Here is a 27,113-nt window from a genome sequence, read left to right as displayed (position 1 = left end):
GGTAAAGGCGGCGGTTTCTGTTGTTCACACAAGACGACACCGTTAAATTCCTCTGTTGTCATTTCCCGGAAATTACATTTAACCTCCGGAGTCTCTGCAGTTTGAAAACATGGAGGCTGAAGACGCTGAGCAGCTTCTCTTATTTCACCGTCTGTCCAGTTCCACATTTCTGCCAGTCCCTCGTCTCCAGCTCGTCGTCTGGTGGTTTGTATTTCTTCCTCCGTGTGTCTTTACAGAATAAACTCGTCTCCTCCTTGAGAGCTTTGTGATTGGCTCACACAGTCGGACAGCGGAGCGTCCCGAAGTTGTCCAAAAACGTCTTGAGCAGTGAAATTACCCGAAATGAATTTACCGGCATTTCAACACCAGTTCCTGTTCACATATGAACCCTGTGCTGTTAAATTTAGGCAACAGGAATAAGACAGACGAAAGAAAGCAATTCGCATCAATAAAATAAACAAATCTACTGTTAGATTCATGATGAGTCACTCTGGATAAGGCTGTTAGCTCAATGCCTAAAATATATTTCATATCCTAATCTGATTGAGCAGGAGCGACAATAAAGCTAAGGACACACTATGCGACTTTCATACCCTTTATTAAAAATCATAGCAGTCGACTAGTGTGCCGCCGCAAGACTCAGTTTTATCACTCTTAACAGCTGCTGGGACTCTGAGGACAAAATTAAACTGGTTTGATTTCCCCAGTCAGAGGGGCGGGGCTCTCCTGACCACAGCAGTCAACAGCCAATGAGATCTCAAGCGGAAGTACAATCCCGCTGAAGAGCAGTCTCAGTGTACATCAGGACACTGCAGCAGCGACAAGTTCCCTGCTCTCCATTTTGTTTGTTTCGGGCTGCGCTCCTCTAACTAGTGCGCCTCACGGTGATCGGCTCAACACCAGATTTGGATTCGGGGGACAATGTGAGGAAACCGTGTGGATAGGAAGTCAGATCCTCCGTGACGCCGAGTCGTCAAACCTGACTCGTCGAGGACAGCCAGATTCAGAAGCTGCAGTCATTAAATTTGACAGACTCTCCGAGCAGAAGCTGTGTCATGTGAACCTGAGGCAAGCAGACTCAAGCTCACAGGTGTTGGAACGTGTCCATAACCCAAATCCATATCCAACATGTCAGGAAGGAAGGCTGCGCTCCCCTGGGACAGATCAGTACAACACCACTGGAACGTCCAAATTAAATCACATATGTCATATTAAAGGTCCCATCTGGTGTAAAGCAGGACTCCCTCTCCTCTGTGATGATAAAGGAGTTGGATGTGTATCTAAACATGGTGAAAGTATCAAAACTAAATCCACACAATCCATATTAGAAAAGCGAGCCTCTAAACGAGCCGTTTGGACTTCCGTAACTTTGCGGCGTCACAAAGGTTCGCTCATTATCATTTCTGTAAGAAATAATAGACTAACAAAGTGTTTTTTTCAAAGCGGTCGAGCGGTCGTCATCGTTTATTACCGGAGAGTTTTCCCTACCTGTAGCCGCCGGGCCGCGGCGTCTCACGTTTCGCTCTCGAAACGGTTAGCCGATCGGAACGGAGGGTCGTTAATATTAATGAGCCTTAAAGACACGGCGACAGAAACGGCCTGTTCTTGGTAAGGCTCAGAGAGATGCTGGAAAATGAACGTGGAGAAATGGATTGAGAGTGTTTTTGGTTCATGACACCACACACACAGCTTTGAATGGACAGAAAGACACAAAATAAAACTCTGAGTGAACACTGGGTGAAGTGAAGAATATGGAGCTTTAAATTTATCAGTAAAGTAATAAAACTCATCAGTCAGCACTCGTCTTTCTCTCCTCTGAAGCTGTTGAAGGTCGAGTTGCTTCGGTCTGGACCAACAGACAGTCTCACATTCCTTCAACAGTGAAAACGACTGTTCAGTCTGTTCAGTTCACTTGTTTCAGTGAAGCTCTGCAGGGATGGATCTACATGCATTTCAGGCTCGCGACATCAGGATAGAATAGAATAGAATTACAGTCCACACGGAGAAATCTGCATTTGGCTGGAATGTGGTGAAGTTAAAAACAGACGATCCACAGTATTCACATGACATAGCAGTTGCTGTTGCCATACAGTCGACGTTAGTGACAGACAGGAGAAAGCAGCCTTCACAAACACTTCTTGTGCCAAAATTAGTATCGGCCAAAAAAAGTGTGTTTCTCTGGCAGTGTGTTCCCAGTGTGTGTTGTTGTTTTTTCCACTGCACAAGGAAACTGGAGATCGAGAATTCAATAAGGTAAAGATCTCTTGAATACATTCTTGTATTTTCTGGGCGCTCTGTAACGCTGTAACCAGAGGGAAGCTGATCAAATTCATTTCAAATCTGATGTTAAATGATCAAACCAAACTGGTCTGAACCCGATACACACTGCCTGTTAAGAGTTTGGAGACACCTGGCTTTTGAAAATCTTTAATAAATCAGCATGTTTGTTTGTAATAACTTAACCCCATTAAAGACTAACTAGGTTTAGTTTGAGAAAATAAAAAAAATCGATAACACTAAAACAGTTAAACTGTACGTTCATAAGAAAAACACTTTCTTCATGCCGACTCTGCCATGAAAAACCTTCTTCACACCAAAGAGACACTTTGATCAACATGAAGCTGAGTGCTGAAGAAACAGATCCAAAGTATGAGGAAATAGATATTTTATGTTAAGAAAAGCCTTTTTTTCCTTACGTCTTCATTGAAAAACAACAGAGAAAATTACTTTGAAAATTTAGAAAAGGCAAAGTGCCCCCAAACTTTTGACGGACAGTGTGTGAATATCAGTTGTTAATGACTTTGCTGACCTTATTCACAGTCTTTGCCAATTTATTCCTTTCTTGGCCCCAAGGTTGCCACGTCAAGTTGAAATATAAAAAGTCTCGGCACTTTTAATGAAGCTTTTGTGTTGCCAACAAAAAAAATGTCTTTGCTTACAGCAAAACTCTCCAGCCTGCTCAGGAGAAGCCAGCGCTGCACCGGGGCTGAACGGTTTCGCTGTAAGCAAAGATATTTTATTATTATTATTATGATGATGATGCATGGCTGTGGATGTGGGGAGGGAAGCAGTGTGAGCGGTGTGGATCCTGTTGAACCAGCATCAGAAACCTCCTGATCCTCTCCATCTGTCTCGCTTCCGCTCAGTTTTCTGCTGCTGGTGATTCAGCTCCGACTGTCTGATCTCACACTTTACATTACCGAGAGCACATATGTTTTTATATGGGAGCCGCTCAAACCCCAAACCTCTGGTCTTGGCTAGTCAGGTCTAGTCTAGTCTAGTCCAGTCGTCAGGTCAGGTGAATTAAAGGCTCTAAATTGTCCATAAAGACACGACTATACAAATAAAATTGACTTAACTGTGATAAAGGGCTTTACATAGCATCATATACATGTCATATACCATACTATCTACATACACATCATATACATCCTATACTAGGTCATATCCACTACCAGTCAAAAGTTTGGACGCACCACATTTTTCTATATTTTTACTATTTTCCACATGTTAGAATAACAGTAAAGACTCAAAACTATGAAGTAACACAAATGGAATTATGCAGCGACCAAAAAAGTGTTAAAGCCCTGACACACCAAACCGACGTCAAAGAACCAGCGGCGACGAAGGCCGACTGTTGCGTCGCCTCACGTCGCCTGTGTCTGGTCCAAAAAGTTGCACTTGAACACACCGCAAAGACTACAGCCAACGGCCAACTAGCACGTACGTTCTGCGCCTGCGTGAGGGGAAATAACTCTCCATACCTTATGTCTGATAAGAAGTTGCAAATGGCACTGGCGTTGTCAGCCCTTGGTCTTTTGGTTGTGGAAGAAGAAAGGAAGAGGCGGAGGCGAAAAATAAGGAGAAACCGCACTAAATGGGTGAAATCATGAATACTCCAGCGACAGGCTCAAGGGGCTTTCCCCAACCTGTCGAGAGCTGGAGATAAATGAAACCTCCGATTTTAAAAATTTCGCTCGGCTCTTTCCTGTTCAGTTCCACATGTTGAAGGAATTTATCAGTCCAATCATCCAGAGGCAAAACACGAACTACCAATCAGAGTGATCTCTCTCACCGACGGGCTCCGACGCCGATTCAACACGCTCAATCGGCCGAAAAGACGCCGACAGGGTCCGACTAGTGCCGACGGTGCGGGACACACCGCAAAAACTAGGGACACCGACGCTTACCGACGGCCCGACATCGGCCTGGTGTGTCAGGGCCTTTAAACAAATCAGAACTATCTTATATTTTAGATTCTTTGCCTTGATGGAAAGGCAAAGGCTTTGGAAAGAAATTCATACATAGGATCAACTTCACTATTTATATTTGTCTAAGAAACTAATTTGACATGAAAGACAGTGAACACTGCCTCCATTAAAAACCTTGGAGACAGGTCACATGATCAGTCACATGGTCAAAGAAAAATCACCAATCACAGTGTATATACAAAGCATTAGAGATGGGATGAGGTATAAAAATTTAATATATTTCAATACAAAAATGTGACAATCCGTATGTTGTGTCAGGAACATGAATGGTGATATCAGCTCCATGTTATTCTGCTGTCAGGAACATGAATGGTGATATCAGCTCCATGTTATTCTGCTGTCAGGAACATGAATGGTGATATCAGCTCCATGTTATTCTGCTGTCAGGAACATGAATGGTGATATCAGCTCCATGTTATTCTGCTGTAGTAATCACTAATGAGACTCTTGACCATCACAGTTTCACAAGCTCTCCATCCAAATTATATTATTGTCACTTTGTAATGACATTTTTAAATTGTTGTTTACATTCTAGCAGCCAATGGCATCGCTAGAAAGATTTGTGTCAGAATTCTGCACAGTCAGACTTTGTTGTCACTGAACTTTTATTGATCACATGGTATCCTGGTTGTATTGATCCTGAACCTCAGATCACATATTGAATCGTATCAGGAGAGAAGCAGATGGTCTCATCACTAGTGACTGATCATGTGACCTGTCTCCAAGGCTTTTATCAGACGAGGTGTTCACTGTCTGTCACGTCTGACAGAGAGCGTGACGGCTCCAAACGTCACAGCAGTTAATTGGCAAATAAATTTGCAAATGGAAGCAGTGCAGTGTGTGGAGTCATTTTTCCATTTTTCTGTTTCTTTTTCATTTGTCTGGCACCTGTGAAGTAATTGGATGTGTGTGTGTGTGTGTGATGTGTGAGCCTTTGACTATTTTTACACACACACAGATTTCTGAGTCAACATCTGAATGCAGCACACACACACCAGCGGTGTAGTGGAACACACGCTGCAGGTCGGCAGTTATCAGCATCTCCAAACACAGCCGATGTGCCGCCGGTTCATCCATCAAAGGAACAAGAAACATGACTAAGGGGGAGGCGGATTACAGAAATGACACAGTGAGAGTCATCATGACTAATATCCGGTGTTGGGCGGTAACATGGTACAGTAATGTGATTACTTTTTTCAGTAACAGCAGTGTAACCCGGGATTACAGTTTCAAATTCAGTGTAATTCCATTACAGTTTGCAATACCAGTAACACTCCGTTACTGTGTTACTTAAACCTGAACCTCCTTCAACCTTTCTTTTCTCTCCTTTTTTTTTTTAAATCCCTGTTTTTCCTCACCTGTTTCTTCAGGACATGCAGCAAGTAAAACAAAAGCTGGAGGCTGAGGGAGAGACGCAGACTCTCAGCAGCTGGAAGTTTTCCCGTTACTTTGAATTGATCTCAGTCTTTGTAATAAGTAAAGAGTGATTGATCACATTTTGGGAGGAACTTGCCCAACACTGCTGATATCAAATGTAAAGCGGCAGTAAAGCTCTGTGGCTGTCAGCAGGTTGGTGCCCAGTATAAACCTGCTGACACACATGATGAACACGGTCTTCTTCACAGCCGGGACTCTGTGTGTGTGTGTGTGTGTGTGTGGCTGTGGGCGGTCAGGAGAGAACACGCTGAACGCATTCACAATCAGCAGATCTAAAATCTAGATTAAAACACGAGGTGATGAAGGTCTTTGCCATCAGGCTGGAGACTGAAGAACGACCAGAGGAGCTCCGGCTGCTGGACGTGTGAATCCCTTTCATGGTTACTTTCATCTTTCCCTCCATGCTTCTTACTTAGCTTTCATTTTCTTTTGCTGTCGATTTGCTCCGTGTGTTTTTTGAGTGTTTTGTTTCTTCTTTCTGAAGCACTTTGTAACTCTGCTTTTGAAAGAGCTGCATAAATAAAGATTATTATTTTTACTATGCTAAAAACATGAGAAAGAGAAAGAGCAGATGAAGTTACACTGCAAATACAAGAACTGCTCCGACTTAAAGCTGCAATTACCAACATTTCCTGACCACTAGAGGGAGACAAGAACAGCAACACATTTGTAAATAAAGCACAGCAAAGCCACTGCACTACGGAGGCCTACTAAGGACAAACCTAGCAAAGCAGCTAAGCTAACCGTACCTACTGAGAAGTGTCACCAGTTACCAGTCTCACTTTGACAGATCTTTCTCCTGCTGAAGGTCACATGACCCACAATGACAAGTGAAGAGGCAGGTAGCAAGTTTACTAGTTTAACAGTTTACTAGTTTAACAAGTTCACTAGTTTAACAAGTTTACTGGTTTAACAAGTTCACTAGTTTAACAAGTTCACTAGTTTAACATGTTTACTAGTTTAACAAGTTCACTAGTTTAACAAGTTCACTGGTTTAACAAGTTTACTGGTTTAACAAGTTTACTGGTTTAACAAGTTTACTGGTTTAACAAGTTCACTGGTTTAACAAGTTTACTAGTTTAACAAGTTCACTGGTTTAACAAGTTTACTGGTTTAACAAGTTCACTAGTTTAACATGTTTACTAGTTTAACATGTTTACTAGTTTAACAAGTTCACTAGTTTAACAAGTTCACTAGTTTAACATGTTTACTAGTTTAACAAGTTCACTAGTTTAACAAGTTTACTAGTTTAACAAGTTTACTAGTTTAACAAGTTCACTAGTTTAACATGTTTACTAGTTTAACAGTTTACTAGTTTAACAAGTTTACTAGTTTAACAAGTTCACTAGTTTAACAAGTTCACTAGTTTAACAAGTTTACTAGTTTAACAAGTTTACTGGTTTATCAAGTTTACTAGTTTAACATGTTTACTGGTTTATCAAGTTTACTAGTTTAACATGTTTACTGGTTTATCAAGTTTACTAGTTTAACAAGTTTACTAGTTTAACAAGTTTACCGGTTTAACAAGTTGACTAGTTTAACAAGTTTACCGATTTAACAAGTTGACTAGTTTAACAAGTTTACTCACTCGCTTCATCAATTCCTCCATTATGAGAAATTGTTCAGGACTGGGAGGGGGAAAGCTAGAGACAAGCTAGTTTTAAATAAATGAAAAGCAGCTGAATGGAGCGGGAGGAGATTCGTTCAGCAGCAGAATTTGACAACAAGCTTTAGAAAAGAGGAGAAACAGCAACACAGCTGGATATTAGTTTATATCATTATGTCTCAATGAAATCTCCACACAGCAACATGAGCTTCAGGATTGGTTAGAAGGTCTGATAGCGCTGATTGCAGGTTTAATATCATGCATGAAAAGCAGCAAAAATCCCTGTTGCCGCCCAGTATGCATCAGTATGTTATCGACTCCAGGAATATATAATGAACACAGTCATCCTTAACTCTTGTGTCTCTGTATCTGCAGGTCCGCCGGGGTTAAAGTGCTCAGCCCCCCCCCTCCCAACACCGACACCTCAGGACGTGTGAAACTTGAAGAGAGCTTTGTGTCTTTGTTCAGGCTCTGGTGAGGACGGTGTCCTGCATGGTAAAAGTCGTCGGTCTTTGATCACTCGGCCGACGGCTCCGACGCCGGCGCCGTGATCCGCGACTTCAATGGGATCGTCTCCGCTCACGCTCACTCGCAATTAAGGAGAAGAGCTGCGAGTCGAGGATAAGATCTCCATCTCATAACGGATGATAGGCGCTTCAGCGGAGGAGGGAAGACGAAGGAGAGAGATAGAGGGAGAGATGGAGGGGCAGCAGATAAGAGAGAGAGAGAGAGAGAGAGAGAGAGACACAGAGAGAACGAAAACAGAATAAAAACACAGTGAGGAAACTCACTGCAATCTCCAGCTCTGTCCTCCAATAGAAAATGGCAACACAAGTAAACACACGACTGTTTACTGTGTTTCCAAGAGTCAGAGGACGAGAGACAGAGGAGAAAATACTTTTCAGTAATGTCTTAACAGAAGAGAGAGAGAGAGTGTGTGTGTGTGTGTGTGTGTGTGTGTGTGTGTGTGTGTGTGTGTGTGCACAGCAGGAGGAAAGATGAAGGAAATGAAACAGTGATAGTTTGGGGGAAGAGGAGCTAGCAGATCGATTTTCTAATCTGTTCTGGCCCGACGCTGGCAATAAATTTAATTACAGCGTGCCATACAGGCACAACAAGCACTCCGCTATCAGGGGAGTGGAGGTTGTGTGTGTGTGTGTGTGTGTGTGTGTGTGTGTGTGTGTGTGTGTGTGTTGGGTGGGGGGGCGGGGACCTGAAGGAGGAACATTCATCAAGATGGAGAAACCACCGGCGAGGCGAGGAGACAAAGCACCGGCTTGGTTAACCATCGCTTCGGTTCATTTTCTTTGAGAGAATCGATTCAGTCGCGTTTGATTCACTGATCTCCAAGCAGCTGGCAGCAACAGGCAGCCGGCCAGGACAGCCAATCAGCAGCTGAGCAGAGAGGGACGATTTACCACGCCGCTTCATCTGAGGTGTTTACAATCACATTTTAGGTATTTAGCTGATTCTGTCATCAGCAGCTGTGTCAGAGTCTCTGACGGGCTGCTGTGGGTTTTGAACCTGTGACCCTTCAGTTACGGGACGGGACACGCCGACGCCTCACCTGCTGTGAGCCGCTGCCCTCTGTCACTCTGGTGTTAACAGTTTAGCAAACAATTACACAACCAGTCAACAGTTTGGAAACGCCTAATTGAATGTACTGTGTTTTAAAGCCATTTTGATCTAAAGGCTTCTGCTTAAATGCTTGAAATGAGTTTCTTAGACAAATATAAATAGTGAAGTTGATCCTATGTATGAATTTGGTAATAAACCTGAACACTGTGTACAGATGAGAGCAGGCAAACAAAAGTGGGTTGTAGTTTGATCAATTATTTTAGTCTAAAATAGGCTTTTTTTTTACTTTTTCCTAAAGTTTTCTTTTTCCTATTCTTTCACCTGCTTATTTTTACTCCTTCTTCCTAACTCTTCTTTTTTCTTTCAGTATGTCAGGCTGGTCTCGTTCATGACTGCTTTTGTAGACTCGAGTCACATGACTTGGACTTGAGTCACAGTTTTAATTGCTTGAGACTTGACTTGCTGCATGAAGAGAAGACTTGAGACTTGACTTGACTTGGGTTCTGGTGACTTGGGACTTGACTCTGACTTGTACTCTGATGACTTGAAAAGGTTTCTAAAGTCTTGCCTTGAGATCTTGTGTTTGTGTAAATGACTTAGATTGAAAGTGATGAGATTTGTTCCAGCGGACGACTGAATTTAAATTCTGTTTTCTGAATTTGTATGGAATGATTGAATTTATTGAAGTTGAAACTGATTATAGAAATCAAACTCATGATGCTCTTACCAAGTTTTTATCCTATTAAAACCATATTGCATTGAAAAGTCCTAGATATTTAGTTTTCTTTAAGATATTAAATTGATACTGGACTCTTGATTTGTTCTGACTTGACTTGCTGTTCTACATTTAGACTTGAGACTTGACATTAATGACTTGGACTTGACTTGGTAATCTACATTTAGACTTGAGCCTTAAGACTTGAGACTGACTTGGGACTCGAGCAAAGTTGACTTGGTCACACCTCTGATTATTGTCCATTTGCAACATTTAAATGATTTATGTGCAGAGTTTTATTTGGGACACATGGCTGCTGGGTTACAGGACGGCTCTCTAACCACCCAGAAAAACAAGATAGTGTGTTCTTTGTCAGAGGAGAGAGCGTTTCGTAGCAGAAGGAAAGCGGTCTTGCCTCATAGTAGCTCCGCACGGCGTTGCAGAAAGCTTCGTCGGCGACAATCTGCGTTTCCCCGTTGAGGAAGGACTGGAAACGCTCCTTCACCGCCTGCAACTGCTGCTTATTCAGCTGAGAGAGAGAGAGAGAGAGAGAGAGAGAGAGAGAGAGAGAGAGAGAGAGAGAGAGAGAGAGAGAGAGAGAGAGAGAGAGAGAGAGAGAGAGAGAGAGAGAGAGAGAGGGCGGAGATGATGGAGACGATAATGGAGAATCACAGAAGAGAGGCAGAGCGAGGAAGAGAGTGGGAGAGACGGTGAAGTGCAGAGAGAGTTTTGGAGGAGCGATGAGAGGGAAGATGTTGGCAGAGGAGAAGAAGAGTGAAATCAGTTTGAAACGGAGGGAAAGAAGAGCAGGAGAGGGAAGGAGGATGAAAGGGTGAGAGAGAGAGAGAACAAAAGAAGAGATTAGATCCACTGTTAAACACTGCTTCACACAGTCATTTGATTGATTGATTGATTGCTTGATTGAATTTATTGTGGGCAAAAAATTAACCAAACTTTAGAAGGCAAGAAGCAGTATGGCAGCACACAGTTCCACATTAAAGGGTAACTTCGGTATTTTTCAACCTGGACCCTATTTTCCATCTTTTTGTGTCTAAGTGACTAAAGGGGACAACAATTTTTGAAACTGGTCCAGTATTGAGCGAGATCGCTTCAGCCGGCAGCCGCGAAACGAGCTGCGATGTAATCCGACGGGGCAAATCACACCGTCAATGTCCGTCCACTAAAAGTGCTTGTTTTTTTTCAACTCTCGCGAGACTTGAGCGAGACTTGGTTACACACAGACCGGATCAAGGGAAAGGTAAAGAAAAACGTTTAATTTCTCTGTAGGGTCCTTTCCATAATGTTGTCAGACACTTATAATAACAATCTGAGCCTGTCAGTGGCAGAAACAAGAACTTTTAGTGGACGTACATTGACGGTGTGATTTGCCCCGTCGGATTACATCGCAGCTCGTTTCGCGGCTGCCGGCTGAAGCGATCTCGCTCAATACTGGATCAATTTCAAAAATTGTTGTCCCCTTTAGTCACTTAGACACAAAAAGATGGAAAAATAGGGTCCAGGTTGAAAAATACTGAAGTTACCCTTTAAGCAAACATACAAACATTGAGCAGACATAATAATAACAATCCAGACAGAGTTCCCTCTGCCCTGACTACCTGTTCTAATGTCCAGCCAAAGATTTTAATTGGAAGAGATGCTCATCATCCTCTTTGGCCTTAAAGGATAAGGCTGGTGTTTTTTAATGCATTTCTTACCGTCAACAAATCCTATGAAAATAACGAAATCAGCAATGATTTTGTTTTGCCAACAAGTCTCGTCCATGTAGCGGTCCCAGTGCAGCCTCATGTCCCAGCAGCCATAGAACTGCATTGTATTAAAAACTATTAAACCCCGTCACAGAGCCATGCTGCTGCTCTGCAGCATATTTCATCATCACGATGCACCGGGCCGGCCGACTTTTTCCTCAAACGACTTAATAAGCCGACCGTAAACACGTTTTCCATCTCAGTAAAGTAGTTCTGTAGCACAGAAAATAGTCCCCGGCGTAATGAAGAATTTGTTCCCATTTGAATTTGATTTGGTAATAACTACAACAGCCTGACTTTTCATGGTAACAGTTAGAGATTTTTAAAATGGAAACTATGTCTTTGTGAGCTGTGTTTAAAGGTTTTCAGCTTACAATTGGAGCCAATGACTTCCGGGTTGAAGGTTAAAGTAACGGGAGTAGAACAAACGCATTGTTGATTTTGTTATTTTCATAGGATTTGTTGACGGTAAGAAATGCATTAAAAAACACCAGCCTTATCCTTTAAAGGAATGAAAAGACTGAACTGCTTTGATTTGTTGAGGCAGTTTGTTCCTGTACATAAACATGTCTTTTTACCAGAACCTTGTACCTAAAAACCTCCAAGTTAGATTCCCTTGCTCTTGTATTGCAGCTGTGGACATCTCTGATATATACACAGTACCTGGGCAGGTACCTGGCGGCCAGATGCAGCAGCTGCTAAACTCAGCGTTCCTTTCCTGACTGATCTCTAGATGATGAATGTTTCTCTGTTTATCTCAGCTGTACGTTTCATGCAGTGTGATGCTGCCAATAACCTAAAGTTGTGCAACACAGCTGGCACACAGGAAGACACGGCAGATTACAGAAGATTATTTATCTGTGTCTTTATCCAGCGCAGACCGGCTGAGCGGCGCCCGGCTTCACGCTCAACAAGGTGACAGTGAACACATCGTCCCACATGAATGATGCGTTCCCTCTGTCACGGTCATCTGCTTTTATCTTTCCTTCAATGCTTTTATAACACATTTCTTACTGAGCTTTCATTTTCTTTTGCTGTCGATTTGCTCAGTGCGTTTTTTGTTTGTTTGTTTTCTTCTTTTTCAACCACTTTGGAAAGTGCTGCATAAATAACGATTATTATTTGTACTATGCACATGAGAAAGGGGAAGAGTGGATTGTGTTATGCTGCAAATGCGTTTCTTTACACAATGAGAACTGCGACGACTTCATATCATCAATGAACAGCAGCTAAAATCCCTGAGGCTTATCGACTGCAGGAATATATGATCTTATATCGTCCTTAACAGCTCAGGACTCTTGTCTCTGTCTGCATGTCCACAGGGGCAACAGTGAGACGCATCATTCCTTTAAAGCTACACCAAGTGATTTTTTCTTACCACTAGAGGGCGACAGAAACCGCAACACATTTTGTAAAAACACAGCAAGCTACTGGCGACGGAAGCCCTTAAGGACAAACCGTGCATAAAGGCTAACGGCTAAAATAAACGTACCTACAGAGAAATATCACCGGTCTCGCTTTGCCAGATTTTTCTCCTGCTGAAGGTCACATGACCCACAGTGACACGTGAAGAGGCAGGTAGCAGGTTTACTAGTTGAAAACGTTTCCTCGCTCGCTTCATCGATTCGCCATGACTCGGCCGACTGTGACAACAAGCTTTAGGAAAGAGGAGAAAACAACAACAAGCTGCTGCTGTGTTGTTGTTTGTTTACATCATTACGTCTCACGGAAATCTCCATGTAGCACACGCTAGCTTCAGGACTGGTTACAGGGTCTGAAATCACTTAATGCAGGTTTAAGTTTTACGACAATCCGATGAGCGGCGTCTCAGATATTGTTTGTGACGTACAGACAAGCAAACAAACGTTGCAGCGCCCCCCTCAGGCCAATCAGTGTCATTTTAAAAATGTTGGAACAAAGTAATGAGACACATTATTCTCCAAAGTTTTGTCAAAATCCGATCAAACCTTCTCAGACAATCTGGGACTCAAACCAGTAAACCTCCAGTCGCACGTTCACTTCTTCAACTTTTTGAACTGCTGCTGCATTCTTATGAAACCATCACCGGTGAGCTGTAAATTATCAATACTGATATTGAACTTTCCATTCCTTTTGATTCTTCTGGGTCTTCCTCACTTTGCTGCCAGAAGCTTCTATTGAACGGTTTAAAGCAAAATACAAAACTACTTTTCTCAGACACTAAGGAAATGAGCTGGTTGGAACCTGAACATTCAGAACCGAAGACGGACTTCAGTCTTCTGGCTCAGAGATCAGAACGTTTCTTCAGTGTTGTGTCTCCAGTGTGGAACAATCAGATATTTTAATTCTGCATTCATAAAAAATGTCCTCCCAGTGCTTGATAAAGTACCTATCTACCCGTCAATGTACCCAAATATTTATCTATCTATCCACCCATCTACCTACTGACCTACCTATCTATCCATCTATGTCAGTGGTTCTCAACCTGTGGGTCGGGACCCCCCAGAGGGTCGCAAGATAATTCTGGAGGATTGCAAGATTATTTATGGGATAGGAAAAAAGCATATTTATACTTTACAAATGCCTATTTTTCTCAAATTTTAGCTTTTTTCTTGCGACATACTGATTTGTTTCAGCCTCTCTGCCTCTGATAATGAAACGAATGAAACAACCTGAAAAGGGAAAATCATTCTTTGGTTGAACTCTGAGCCACTGATCTACATGCCTGTCAGTCCATCTACTGATCCATCAATGGCAATCACACATTTTACAGTAACTCCATCAGCAGAATGATCAATACAGTCCAGCCATGATGACACTTTCTGCAGAGCAGAGGAAGAACTCCCACAGCAGCCGGGCACAAATCCCCTCAGCACCGCCAGGAAAATCATTTTCATAAATGTCATCGGTCCTGGTAATTTTAGCCCAGTGAACCACGACTGATTGCCTATCGGTCCCCCCGGTCCAGGAGCCACACATTGTTCCTTATGAGGATTTTAAGTTTTCATGAGAAACAGAATCACCAAAAGCCGTTCCTCAAAAAACTGCATATGTATGAGGGTCGGAGGAGGCGGCATCGGGAAAATTAAACCATTAATTCTTCCGCTAGTTGCAACACTGCCAGCAACAAATACATTATCAAAGTCACAGTGCCAATTCCACCGACACAATGTGAACAGCAACTTATCTCCCGCTGCCAGCCTTTGTGTGGGCATCCCCGCTCCAGAACGGCTTTTCTGTGTCTAAATGCGAGCGGTGTGGTTCGCTGCAGCCGGAGGAGAGGAGGCTGAGGCTGTGGAAGACGGGAGGTTTCGACCGTTAACATTTAAAATGACTCCGGTTTTATCTGCCGGGTTCCAAATTTCAAACACAGTTCATTACAGATAAGAAAGCTCCTGTGAAGGTCGGCGTTGGGACTGAAATGTTTATAATGCGGCACGAGGAAGAAGACGGACGTGAGCGGACTCTTTCATCGACTGCAAGTTGAAATACAGTAGAGTCTCTTTCTCCAGCCGCTGACACACTCATGCTACGAAAACTCACAATTACGCTCCACAGCCTGCGGTATTCCTCACAGAGTTAAGGAAATCTTCATGTCAGGTAAAGTCAGATTTATTGTTTTGCAGGTTTGTCACAAAGTACAGAGAGGAACAAGGAGGAAAAACTAGAGATTGGCCAGAGATTGTGTGTGTGTGTGTGTGTGTGTGTGTGTGTGTGTGTGTGTGTGTGTGTAGATGCGACAGATACACACAACACGATACACATCATCAACCCAAACCTGGGCTGAACAGTGTTTACACTTCCTTTTTGTGGTTTGTTTTATCCTACTTGGTGGGGTTTGCAACAAAGGACAATACAGCGCCAGACTGCCAAAAAGTTTAGAAAATCACAGCAAAGTACTTGACAGTTAATTCATCCATTTAGTACGCTGACATCTGGCCTGACATCTTTTTCCTCATACAACCATTCATCTGATATCTTACAGTCATGCACCTTGATTCGTAGTTTACCTCCACAAAACCGTCTTCAGTTAAAGCTGCAATAGGCAAAATTTTCTGACAACTAGCGGGCGACAGAAGCAGCAACACATTAGTAAATAAACACTACTGCACTACAGAGGCCTACCAAGGACAAACCTAGCAAAGCACTGTGCACACAGCGACACAGCTGGATATTGATTTATATCATTAAGTCTTTAGGAAACACACACACACACACACACACACACACACAGCAACATTAGCTTCAGGATTGGTTAGAAGGTCTGATATCGCTGATTGCAGGTTTAAGGTTCGGGCAGCTGAAACAGCTTCAGGTTAGCTTCAGGTTAGCCTCAGGTTAGCTTCAGGTTAGCATCAGGTTAGCTTCAGGTTAGCCTCAGGTTAGCTTCAGGTTAGCCTCAGGTTAGCTTCAGGTTAGCTTCAGGTTAGCTTCAGATCAGCTTCAGGTTTTGCTCACGGTTCACTAAATGAAAACTTGTCCTGAGTTGAACCCGGGTCGTCGCCCATCTGCCGCTTCCCTTTCACTCCGTTCGAAGAATATCAGACAAAATAAAAGTGCGTTCCTTTCCATAATTATAACTACGAAACAAAGAGCAAACAGGAAATATCTGCAGCTGCTATACGACCCAGGCTGGATCACAACTCAGTCCCAGTTTGGACTTTATGGGACTTGGTAATATTTAAAAAGTGTCTATAAGACATATGACAATATTCTGGTGAAATACAGACTCTAGATATGAGAACCAGAACAACTGACAGACATTTCTTCGCGATACCTCAGATTATTTAACACATTTATTGAAATATTTCAACAAGTAATTTCAAGCAGCTTGGCTGGAGGAGCGGTCTGGACAGTTTGTGAGGTTGAAGCTTTTGTCATTCCTCTTCCTGATTCAGCTTCAACAATCAAACATATTGATCATCTGAGTGCCACCTTCTCTCATTAAATCTGTTCCTGAAAAGTTTCAGGAAGAACACAAAAAACCCTTAGAAACTACAGTCAGCATTAACAAATTTAAGTGTTTGATTTCTCCCGCAGATGGAGAGCGATCAGGTGTCTGAGTGGGAAGCAGGCAGCAGTTAATCCTCTTGACTCTGATTGGCTCTCAGCTGACCTGCGGCGGCTGAGGAGGAAACACCGGGCGGGGTCTGAAGGACAGTTTGAGTCCGACACGCAGAGCAGAGTGACGCCTCCGCCCGGACGTTTCCCCTCTCTGCTGCTCAGAAGCCTCCTGGGATGGATCCGTCTCCCCGGACAGAGGACCAACGCACACACACACACACACACACACACACACACACACACACACACACACACAGAAACCTGACAGCCGGCTTTTCATAACGGGCATCCAGCTTTTCTCCTGGTTGTCGCCCGCATTTCACGGGTAGGAGGCATTTGTAAAAGGGAAGCCATTACTGATGCATTCAGCTGAAGTGCTGCAAATAAGAGGAGCTGAAATCCAGAGAGAAGGCTTCAAGCAGGAAATCATTTAGCGGCTGCCAAGTGTTTCCATCATGGAGGAGAACAGTGTGTGCTCTGTTGTCAGATTCAGAAGAGAAAATCATTTAGCAGAGCTTCATTATCCAACATACAGGATCCAGTCTGAATTACAGTCTTATATCTCTGAAGGACCAGCGCTGGTCTCACTGTGTGCTTCAGGGTCAGCTGTTCTCTAACAGCAGGAGCCGCTTGTTTCACATGGTGGAGATCTCAGTTTGGAATGAGATGAATATTTCAGTTACGCTCACAGATTTAATTTCCATGAATTTGTGAGTTCCATGAGTTCCGTGAAGTTGACCATCCAGGTCTGAGCATCAACATCAGAATGTGAAAAAAGAAAATAGATACCGTAAATCCTCTAATATTGGCCCGGGCCTTTATTTACCTCATCTGCAGAGGGTACCAGGCCTTTATTGGAAGCAGGCTTATATTAGAGACAGGCCTTTATTTCTAATTCCCTCTGTTTGATAAGTATATTTGCTCATATTTTAGTATGAAGTTTGATTTTCTGATCTGCTTCTGTTGGGGTTCGTTAGGTAGACGTTTTTTTGTTACTGCAATGCATTACGATAATTACGGTAATCGACGACGGCACGCTCCAGAGACTTCCGCCGGCCGAGCTGTCTTGTGGCACTTGTACGTTACTACAAACTACAGTTACAAACTACAGTTACAAACAGGCAGCAGGAGTTTACCGGTATCCACCGTTGTTTGCATGTAAGCTGAAGCTAACTGAAGCTAACTGAACCTGGGCGCCGATGTGGCCGGATCACCGACCAGGAGCGCGGTGGAGAGGACAGCGGCGGAGAGAGGAGACGGACACGGTCCAGCCATATGCTGGTTTTGACCTAGTCTTGTTTCCTTTGTTTTTCCCCGGCCTGTATTTGAGGCCGGCCTTTATTTGTTCGTGTCGACCACGCCCCCGGCCATTATCGGAGACCCGGCTTTTAATTGACTACCGGCCACTATTAGAGGATTTACGGTAAGCTGTTTAATACCGGCTGGCCGTATAAATTGTTAAAGGAATAGTTCACACAAAAATGTCACTCTGTCCTCCCCCTCCTGCCAGTTGAGACACAGGTGAAGTCTGATCCATAAAACACAGGGAGGTGCAGCACAACTTCTCCACAGCTGAAGTCAGTTTGGTTCTTCAGGTTCTTCTGAAGTCAAACGATGAGGAAAAGACTTGTATTTACGCCATTATCTAGTGTAAATCTTCACGCTTATGCCAATCTCGGAACCCATCGTCTATCGGTCTGACGACGATTAGACTCTGGGGGCGACGGCCAATATTTCGGGGTTTCCGGTGGAGCCGGCGGACATCCGGGCCGAGACTTCCTCTCCCGTGCGCCGGTCATTTGTCTACAGTCCGATTAGCAACTTGAGACGCGAGAATGGAGTCGGAGTTGAGAGACGACGTCTCATATGCAGAAATGTGTTTAAAGAGATTAGCCGAAATGTCGCCTGGACCTAAAACACCTACAGAAAGTATCGATGTTTGTGTGTTGTGTGGAGAAACGTTCGACTCTCGCGTCTCAAGTTGCTAATCGGACTGTAAACAATGACAATGTAATGGCGCTTATGCATACCCAGACCTCTGTTTGAAAGCTGATAAGTAAGCAGTTATCGTTATAAGTCACTTTCAGCAAAGAAGAAAACGTCTAACAACTTTGATACAGAAGTTTGTCGCATATCAATCCCCTTCTTTCTCCCATCCGTCCTGTTTCTCTTCACTGTCAGCTATCAAATAAAGACTTAAATGTCAAAAAATAATCTTTCAATAGGTGTAACACATGTTGCTCTGACTCTAGAGACTCTGAGACAAGAGTGAGGGAGATTACAATTAAGGAGAGATGTAGATGGGATTCTTTGGTGAAAGCAGATTCGGAGCAGGTAGAGGAGGGTGTGTGTGTGTGTGTGTGTGTGTGTGTGTGTGTGTGTGTGTGTGGGAGGGGGTAAGTGGGGGTTGGGAAGCCGGAGAGAGACTGTGGCGTTCGGACCGGATGGGACGATCAGCAGCTGACAGTGTTTGATATCAGAGCGTCCGACCGGATCAATAAGAGCAGAGAGGAGACGACAGCTTCATGTCAGCTCCATTCAACCTGCCGGTGTGTGTGTGTGTGTGTGTGTGTGTGTGTGTGTGTGTGTGTTTGTTTATGCTTGAAGGCTTTAATTTCGCTTCATCCCCTGCCTGGAGCAGTTCATAGGTTATGGAGGACAGTTAACAGCTTGTTTGGACAACAGCGATGCCTCCTGATGGCAGATCAATAACACCAAGAATGCTCTCTCTCTCTCTCTGTGTGTGTGTGTGTCAGTGTGTGTGTGTGTGTGTGTGTGTCAGTGTGTGTGTGTGTGTGTGTGTGTGTCTTGCCTCTACAGCAAAGCAAACTGTTTTCCAGGCTGCTGCAGCTCTGAGGAGAAAACGCCGAGCAGAAGAGAGAGAGAGAGAGAGAGAGAGAGAGAGAGAGAGATCTGTCAAATGTCTCAGATGGATGGATGGTCAGGAGGACAGCCTGTTCTTAAACACCACACACACACACACACACACACACACACACACCACATGGGTAATCCTCAGTGCCTGAGAACATGGAGGAACTTTTATCAAACTGTATTTCCATGTCTGCCAGCCGGTCAGATGATCACCTGCCACCACTCCCTCTCTCCTCCTCCTCCTCCTCCTCCTTCTCTCCCTCTCTCCTCCTCCTCCTCTCCTCTCCTCTTCTCTCCCTCTCTCCTCCTCCTCCTCTCCTCTTCTCCCTCTCTCCTCCTCTCCCCATCTCCTCCTCCTCTCCTCCTCTCCCTCTCTCCTCTCTCTCTCTCTACTGATTGTTCCTTTACATTTAACCGAACTGGAATGCAGTTTGCACACCTGAAAGTGTTTGAGTGACAGGTGCGTGGGACAAAAACCAAAACAGGTAGATACTGAGAAAGAGATATAATCCGGCACACTGTCATGATACTTTACAGCCAGGTTTGGGTCACCGGACCTTCATCAGCAGGTTTGATGTTTGCCTGATGAAGGATGGGTTCAGATTCTACAAGCCTTGGTCTTTGAAAACCCACTGGATAAACTGGATGAACTGGATGAACTGGATAAACTGGATAAACTGGATAAACTGGATAAACTGGATGAACTGGATGAACTGGATGAACTGGATGAACTGGATAAACTGGATGAACTGGATGAACTGGATGAACTGGATGAACTGGATAAACTGGATGAACTGGATGAACTGGATGAACTGGATAAACTGGATAAACTGGATGAACTGGATGAACTGGATGAACTGGATGAACTGGATAAACTGGATAAACTGGATAAACTGGATAAACTGGATGAACTGGATAAACTGGATGAACTGGATAAACTGGATGAACTGGATGAACTGGATAAACTGGATGAACTGGATGAACTGGATGAACTGGATAAACTGGATGAACTGGATAAACTGGATAAACTGGATGAACTGGATGAACTGGATAAACTGGATGAACTGGATGAACTGGATAAACTGGATGAACTGGATAAACTGGATAAACTGGATAAACTGGATGAACTGGATGAACTGGATGAACTGGATAAACTGGATGAACTGGATAAACTTTGGATTTCCTCGGCTCCCGAAAAGTGGACATGTTGGAGATAAAAGGTTTTCAGAGGACAGAGACGTGCTGTGTCACTGTGCTGCTGTTAATATCTATTAGCCAAGGGGATCAATAAAGTGTCATCTTCCACATCATGTTGGAGAGTGACAGAAAAGCCTGTCGTCCCAGATCAGACCCAGGATCAGCTGACTGGAGGAGTCTGTTTTTAGCCGGCGCTCTTCATCAGACTGACAGACAGGAGGGACACTATTCTTCTTCCTCTCCCTCCTCCTTCTTCCTCCTCTTCCTCTCCGTCCTTCCTCTTCTCCCTCCTCTTCTTCTTCCTCTTCTTACCCCTCCTCCTCTTCTCCTTCCTCTTCGTCTTTGTCTTCCTCCTCCTCCTCTTCTTCCTCTTCTTTGTCTTCCTCTTCCTCCTCTTCTTCTCCGTCCATCCTCTTCCTCCTCTTCTTCCTCCTCCCCTTCTCCCTCTTCTTTTTCTTCTTCCTCTTCTTACCCCCTCTCCTCTTCTCCTTCCTCTTCGTCTTTGTCTTCCTCCTCCTCCTCTTCTTCCTCTTCTTTGTCTTCCTCTTCCTCCTCTTCTTCTCCGTCCTTCCTCTTCCTCCTCCCCTTCTCCCTCCTCTTCTTCTTCTTCCTCTTCTTACCCCCTCTCCTCTTCTCCTTCCTCTTCGTCTTTGTCTTCCTACCCCTCCTCTTCTTCCTCTTCTTTGTCTTCCTCTTCCTCCTCTTCTTCTCCGTCCTTCCTCTTCCTCCTCTTCTTACTCCTCCCCTTCTCTTCTCCTTCCTCTTCATCTTTGTCTCCCTCCTCCTCTTCTTCTTCCTTTTCTCTATCTGAACTGATCACTAGTGACCGAGGTATCGGCCGCTCTGACATCACTTCAGTCACATGATGCTGCAGCCAGTCAGCCTCTACATGGTTAACAGACATTTACCAACTGACCAAGAATGACCGACAGCCTGTTGGTTAAGGAGGAGATTTCAACAAATCTATTCTGCTGAAACACCAATGAAAAACCGTCGCACAAACGGTTCAAACTTTAGTCCCGCCCACAAAAGCTCTGATTGGCTCGATTGTTTCTCGGAGACCTGCTGGGCTGGCGGGGGTTCAGTGCCTTGCTCAAGGGCAGCGGAGGAGGAGGCAGAGGCAGTTTCCCAGCTGGTCCGGGGATCCAGACTGGTGACAGTCCAGTCCTGCTCCTCTAACCTCCAGGCTGACCGACCCCCCCACCCAACACACACACACACACACACACACACTGAGCTGTCACACCACTTTTACAAATTGATTGATTGTATTTTTCTCTTAGTGACGTGTGGTAGAGAGTGAAATGGTTTGTGCACAGCCAAAGTGACAGGGATCTAAATCTGTGTACTGAAGAGAGAGTGTGTGTGTGTGTGTATGTGTGTGTGTGTGTGTGTGTGTGTGAGGGGGGGTTTCTCATCATACAGACTCGTTTTTCACTCCTGATCTTGTCCAGTCAGGAAAGCCTCACGTTGATCCAGACAGCTGAGGCACGCTGATGAATTTGGACGCTACATTTAAAGCCCATCCATTCATTTTCAACAACTTTTAAGGCCTTATTTTATTTTTCTGAAATCCACAAACTTTCAAGGGTTTTCAAGGACTGTAGGAACCAGTTTAAACCTTCAGTATATTTACTGAGGGAGAGCAGGAGGAAATGAAGGTGATTGTTCTGTTGACTTCAGCTGAACGCCTAAAATGTAAAAATATCACACATCACCCGCATGCAGTAGTCACATCCTCACTAAAACACACACACACACACACACACACACACACACGCCTCCTCTTCTGACAGTGTTGGCTGCACAGTCGGAGTATGACAACTCCCCTCATCGTCATGGCAACGCTCGTTCCAGCGCAGGCCGACAGTCATCTTCTCTAGACCAGCTGCTGCTGATCGCCGGTCACACACACACACACACACACACACTCTGGCAAGCCGTCACCTACAGGAACACACACATACACCTAGAGTCCACCATGCCTCTCCAAGCCACCTGAGTACACACACACACACACACACACACACTATGGACCACACAGAGCTAGAACTGATGACAAACTGCCATCGACTTTGACAAAACTTCAATCATGACAGACCAGTATGAGCACACACACACATACAGCCTATACACACACACACACACACACACCCACAGCCTATATACACACACACACACACACACCCACACACAGCCTATACACAGTGACCACATCCCAGTAAATCCGCAGTGAGTGAACTGAACACACTGCAGTCAGAGCGTAATCCTGACAATCAAACATCAGTCTGTCAGCAGCAGATTAACTCCAGCTCAGACAACCTGACTGCAGAACACACACACACACACACACACACACACACACACACACACACACACAGCAGCCTTATCAAAGAGTTCAACCAGTGGGAGAATCAACTGAGAAAACGCAGCAACACAGATGCAGAGGACTAGAGCTGAATATAATTTGCAGCACAGTATACAAACAGTTTTTTCAATATTTTAGATTTTTCAGCAAACAAGAAACATTTTTTAATACAAAACTGAGATGATGTTTAAAGATCTGAATACAGTGAAAGATAATGATAATGTGCAATTTAAGACAAAATTGGGCTCAGCAGCAGAATACTGTTAAGAATCCACCGCTGTGATGAAATAAATTGAAATCGTTCATATTGTGATTTTCAAATTTGTTTTGTTTTTTTTTATTAATTGTGCAGCCGTACGTTGTTGTTGTTGTTTTTCTCATTTTAGTTTGACAAATATAAGAATCTACTTTCATGTCTTTCTATCTTCTTCTAACTGGCTGTTTTCTGTCCGCTCAGCACTTCTTCATCCTGATCGTCTCACAGGAATATTTATATTGTCTATAGTCAGGAAGCTGTGACCTCTGACCCTTCACCTCCTCACTATTGGTTGCTTGTAATATTGCTGATCTAGGAATTGTGTGAGGCAGCAAGGTGGAGATCCCCCCCCACACACACACACACACACACACTCTGTGATTATTTGAGGCTGTAAAGTCAGTGTGAGGAAAACAAAGGTGTGTGAGCATGATCAAAAACACTTGACAAAGTAGAAAGACGGAACTTAACATTTGTCTGGTGTTTCCTCCGTTCTCCTGTTGCAGGAGCGCCTCCTGCTGGAGGACGATCCAGTCTGCATCGATGCGGACTCGCTATATTACCGCTAACTGGTTTGGGACGGCCCTTAACACGGCGAACCTCCACATGAACACGCAAACGGAGGGGGAGGGGATAGGGCGAGGGGTTAGGGGCCGGTTTGGGATTGGGCCACTGACTCACTACCAGCTCCGGACCCTGATCCTGACCTCTGACCGCTGACCTCTGACCTCTGACCTCCCTGTGGAGTAAAGATGAATTTCGTCTTCAGGGATCAATAAGGTCAATAACACAAGAACACAGCTGAGGAGGAAATAATCAGGAGTTTTTCTCAGGAAAAACACAAAAGCAAAGTGAGCAGAAGACCTGAGGCTCAGAGCGGCACGAGAAATTGGAAAAAAATATTAAAATCACAAAACTGACAGCTGCAATTTGCCAAATCCAACAGGCCGAGACTTTCTCTCAGAGGAAAGGTGTTTCTGTCAGTTCTGTCAGTGTTGAAAATCCCCCGACTGCAAATCAAGTCGCACCACAGACAGACATTTAGATGTTTTTTAGCACTGAAAACTTACAACTGTCTGTCTGTAGGTAACAGCAACAGGTGAATAACTCTGGTCTCAACAGTTAGTTGCGTGGTAATCCTGCAGAACAGTGGTTCTCACCATGGGGTCCGGGGACCACCAGGGGTCCCTGAGGGGGTTCCAGGGGGTCCCCAGCAAATTGATGAAAAGTTAACACAATTAGAGAATGTAGAAGAATGACTGTTCTGACTATAGTTTCTCTGTTATCTCTCTACCTACAATACAGACAGTCATGGAACTCTATAATATTCTCAGATTTACGTCCGAGAGACAAGATTTCATCAAATGGGGGTCCGTGGCTCTAATATGTACTAAATTAGGGTCTAGATAAGGTTGGGAACCACTGCAGTAGAAGAGAAATTAACAAGCATTCAGCTTTACATCGCTTCAGGCCGACTCCTGCTGTTCAGTCCGTGTGGAAAAGACTTCTCTCTCTCTCTCTCCCCTCACTCAACACACACACTACATGACCATGGGAACTTTTAGTTCAGCTAAGAAAAGAGATAGATAGATAGAAAGATAGATAGATGGTTCTGTGGTTTTGACCCGACAGCAGCATCAACTCCGGTGCAACACTAATGGAGGAACATCGTAGTTAATTAGAGTTAAACCAGCAGAGCAGGCTGACTGAAAGAGATAAAACTACAACACTGTAATGTGTCAGTGTGTTAAGACTCCAGCTGTTTGGAGGATTATATACACGCCGAATTTACCAGAACATCCTGCCGGTTAGTCAGTAGTCTGAAGTTATAGTTTCTGATGTGTTTCTGCCGATATGCAAGGCAGAAACAAACGGGCAGATTTTTGAACGGACCTCGGCCTGATGTTCTCTCTACCAGCAGCGCGGAGGCGTTAGCCGCGGAGGCGTTAGCCGCGACAAGGGCTAACGCCTCACACAACAACAAAGTAATGAATCCAAAAACATGGTGGAGATTTTTGTAGCGAGGTTAAAATATTCAGTAATGGCTGAACTGTTATTTACAAGCCACTTATTGTTGCTATTGATTAGCTAGGAGGCTAATTAGTCACTTTGTTCACTTAGCTGTTTCTAGATGTTTTCACAAATAGAGAGAATCATGATGAAAGAAACACCATCAGGCTTGGAGACAAATTAATGTCGCGATTGAAATGGATGGTAGTGTTTTTTCTTCTTCTTTAGTTTGCTAACATCATTAGCTAATGTCATTAGCTACACTAGCTAAGTGAGTGACAGTAGCTGACTTTGCGGTTGCCTAGCGACAGCAAAAGGAGCTTCTAGCAGTTTCTCAAAACCAAGGCAGAGCGCTGCGCCTCGCGTTTTAGAGTATAAAGTTCATCCTGTCTGATCGGCCATAAGGAGTTTTCACATGTTCCACCTTAACGTTAAGTGCTTTTTGTGTTCTACCTTAACATTAAAGAGTTTTTATATGTTCCACCTTAATATTACGGTGGAACACATAGAAACTCCTTAACATTAAGTGTTGTTTTCATGGTCCAATCCAATGGTAAATGTTTCCTCGTCACACAAATTAAATATGAAACCTTCCATCTATTCTGTATCTCTTCATCTCTTCCTTGCTCCTCGAGTTTGTTCTGCAGACTGCCACAGTGTTGCTGCTGTTTCTGTGCCTTCATATCCACACACACACACACACACACACACACACACACACACACACAGCCTGTTATCTTAAAATGTATGATTTGTTTGTTCTGTTTTTATCAGTGTTTAAGTTCTTCTTGGCTCTGTAAAACATTTAACGATGAACCTGTCTGATAAAAGCGTCTCATAGATAAAACTGAGTTGACTGGCTGTAAACACAGAAAATAACCAATGAGCTGCAGTCAGTCAGTCAGCCACAGACAGTCAGTCAGTCACAGACAGACAGTCAGATGGACAGTCAGTTAGTCCGTCAGTCAGTCAGTCTGCTGCTGGCAGGAGATCCTCCAGACTGAGTGTGTTTAAACCTCTACTCCACCTGAGAAACACTGACAAGCCAAGGAAGACAATAACTGCAGGAAATGTTTGAAATGAGCATCATCACACAGTGATGTTACAGAGCTGTGGGGCCTGGTGGTCAGAGAGACCGTCCTGCAGCTGACATGTCACAGGTTCAAACCCCACAACAGCCCGGACCTGAGTAGCAGTGTAAACCCAGAAGTCGGGGAGATTCATGTGAACGTGCGTCTGGGCGAGACCGTTATCTAAAACACCGGCTGCAGTGAAGACTACACTGGAGAGAGCGAGAGAGAGAGAGAGAGAGAGAGATCATAGATCAGTGCATCATAGATGAGCGGTTGCAGTTAAAAACACTCATGGCTCCAAACCTGGCGAGGCGAGCTTCACCGTGTTGAGGTCCAGTTCTGATTGGACGTCTTTCTGACGTGTGAAAGTTGTTTTTAATCTGCAGCAAAACAGAGAAATCAGCTGATCGACTTCAGATTCTCTCAGTTTCCACCAAACAAAAAAAACAATTTAATGAGAAACTGGATATTTTAGTTGTCTGTCCCTGTAAGGCTTTATGATGCTGATGCTGTTCTCCAGACTGACTTCATCAGGGTAATGAGGTCAGAACAGGTCGGACAACATTAGAGGAACGTAACAGGAAGTGAAGCTTCTGCTAGGTGCACCGGACCTTCTGTGCAATATTAGAGGAGCGTTTTGTCTACTTACTAAACTAACTAAACTAAACAAACACTGAAATATTTTTGCAGATGGCATCCTGACTCTCCACACCAAAAGCAGTCTGAACAGGAAGATTTCACCAACTAACAGAACAGAAGATCCTGATACAGAAGAGTCAAGGCAGAGGGAAAATAAATCCATGTATATTAGAGTCTGAAGGATTATAAACTTGTACAGAAATATTCACAAATGTTTTGAGACTTTTAGATTCCAGGAATTTACTAATGCAGATGTATTCACACATTCAAAAATGTTTGA

At 43.9% G+C, this 27,113-nt stretch overlaps 1 protein-coding gene across 1 annotated transcript in view; it reads right to left on the bottom strand.

The window, feature by feature from the left end:
- Window positions 1–8,852: 8,852 nt before the first annotated feature.
- Window positions 8,853–27,113, bottom strand: part of LOC144538543 (uncharacterized) — a 54,957-nt gene continuing 36,696 nt past the window's right edge. The window contains exons 2-3 of the mRNA XM_078282998.1: window positions 10,023–10,136; window positions 8,853–8,909 (exon numbers count right to left, since the gene is read on the bottom strand). Coding sequence (XP_078139124.1) covers window positions 8,853–8,909; window positions 10,023–10,136 — 171 coding nt within the window. The remainder of the gene's footprint in view (window positions 8,910–10,022; window positions 10,137–27,113) is intronic.

Source organism: Centroberyx gerrardi, chromosome 4, assembly GCF_048128805.1.
Source record: "Centroberyx gerrardi isolate f3 chromosome 4, fCenGer3.hap1.cur.20231027, whole genome shotgun sequence".
NCBI lineage: Eukaryota > Metazoa > Chordata > Actinopteri > Beryciformes > Berycidae > Centroberyx > Centroberyx gerrardi.
This window is presented reverse-complemented; position numbering and strand designations above follow the sequence as displayed.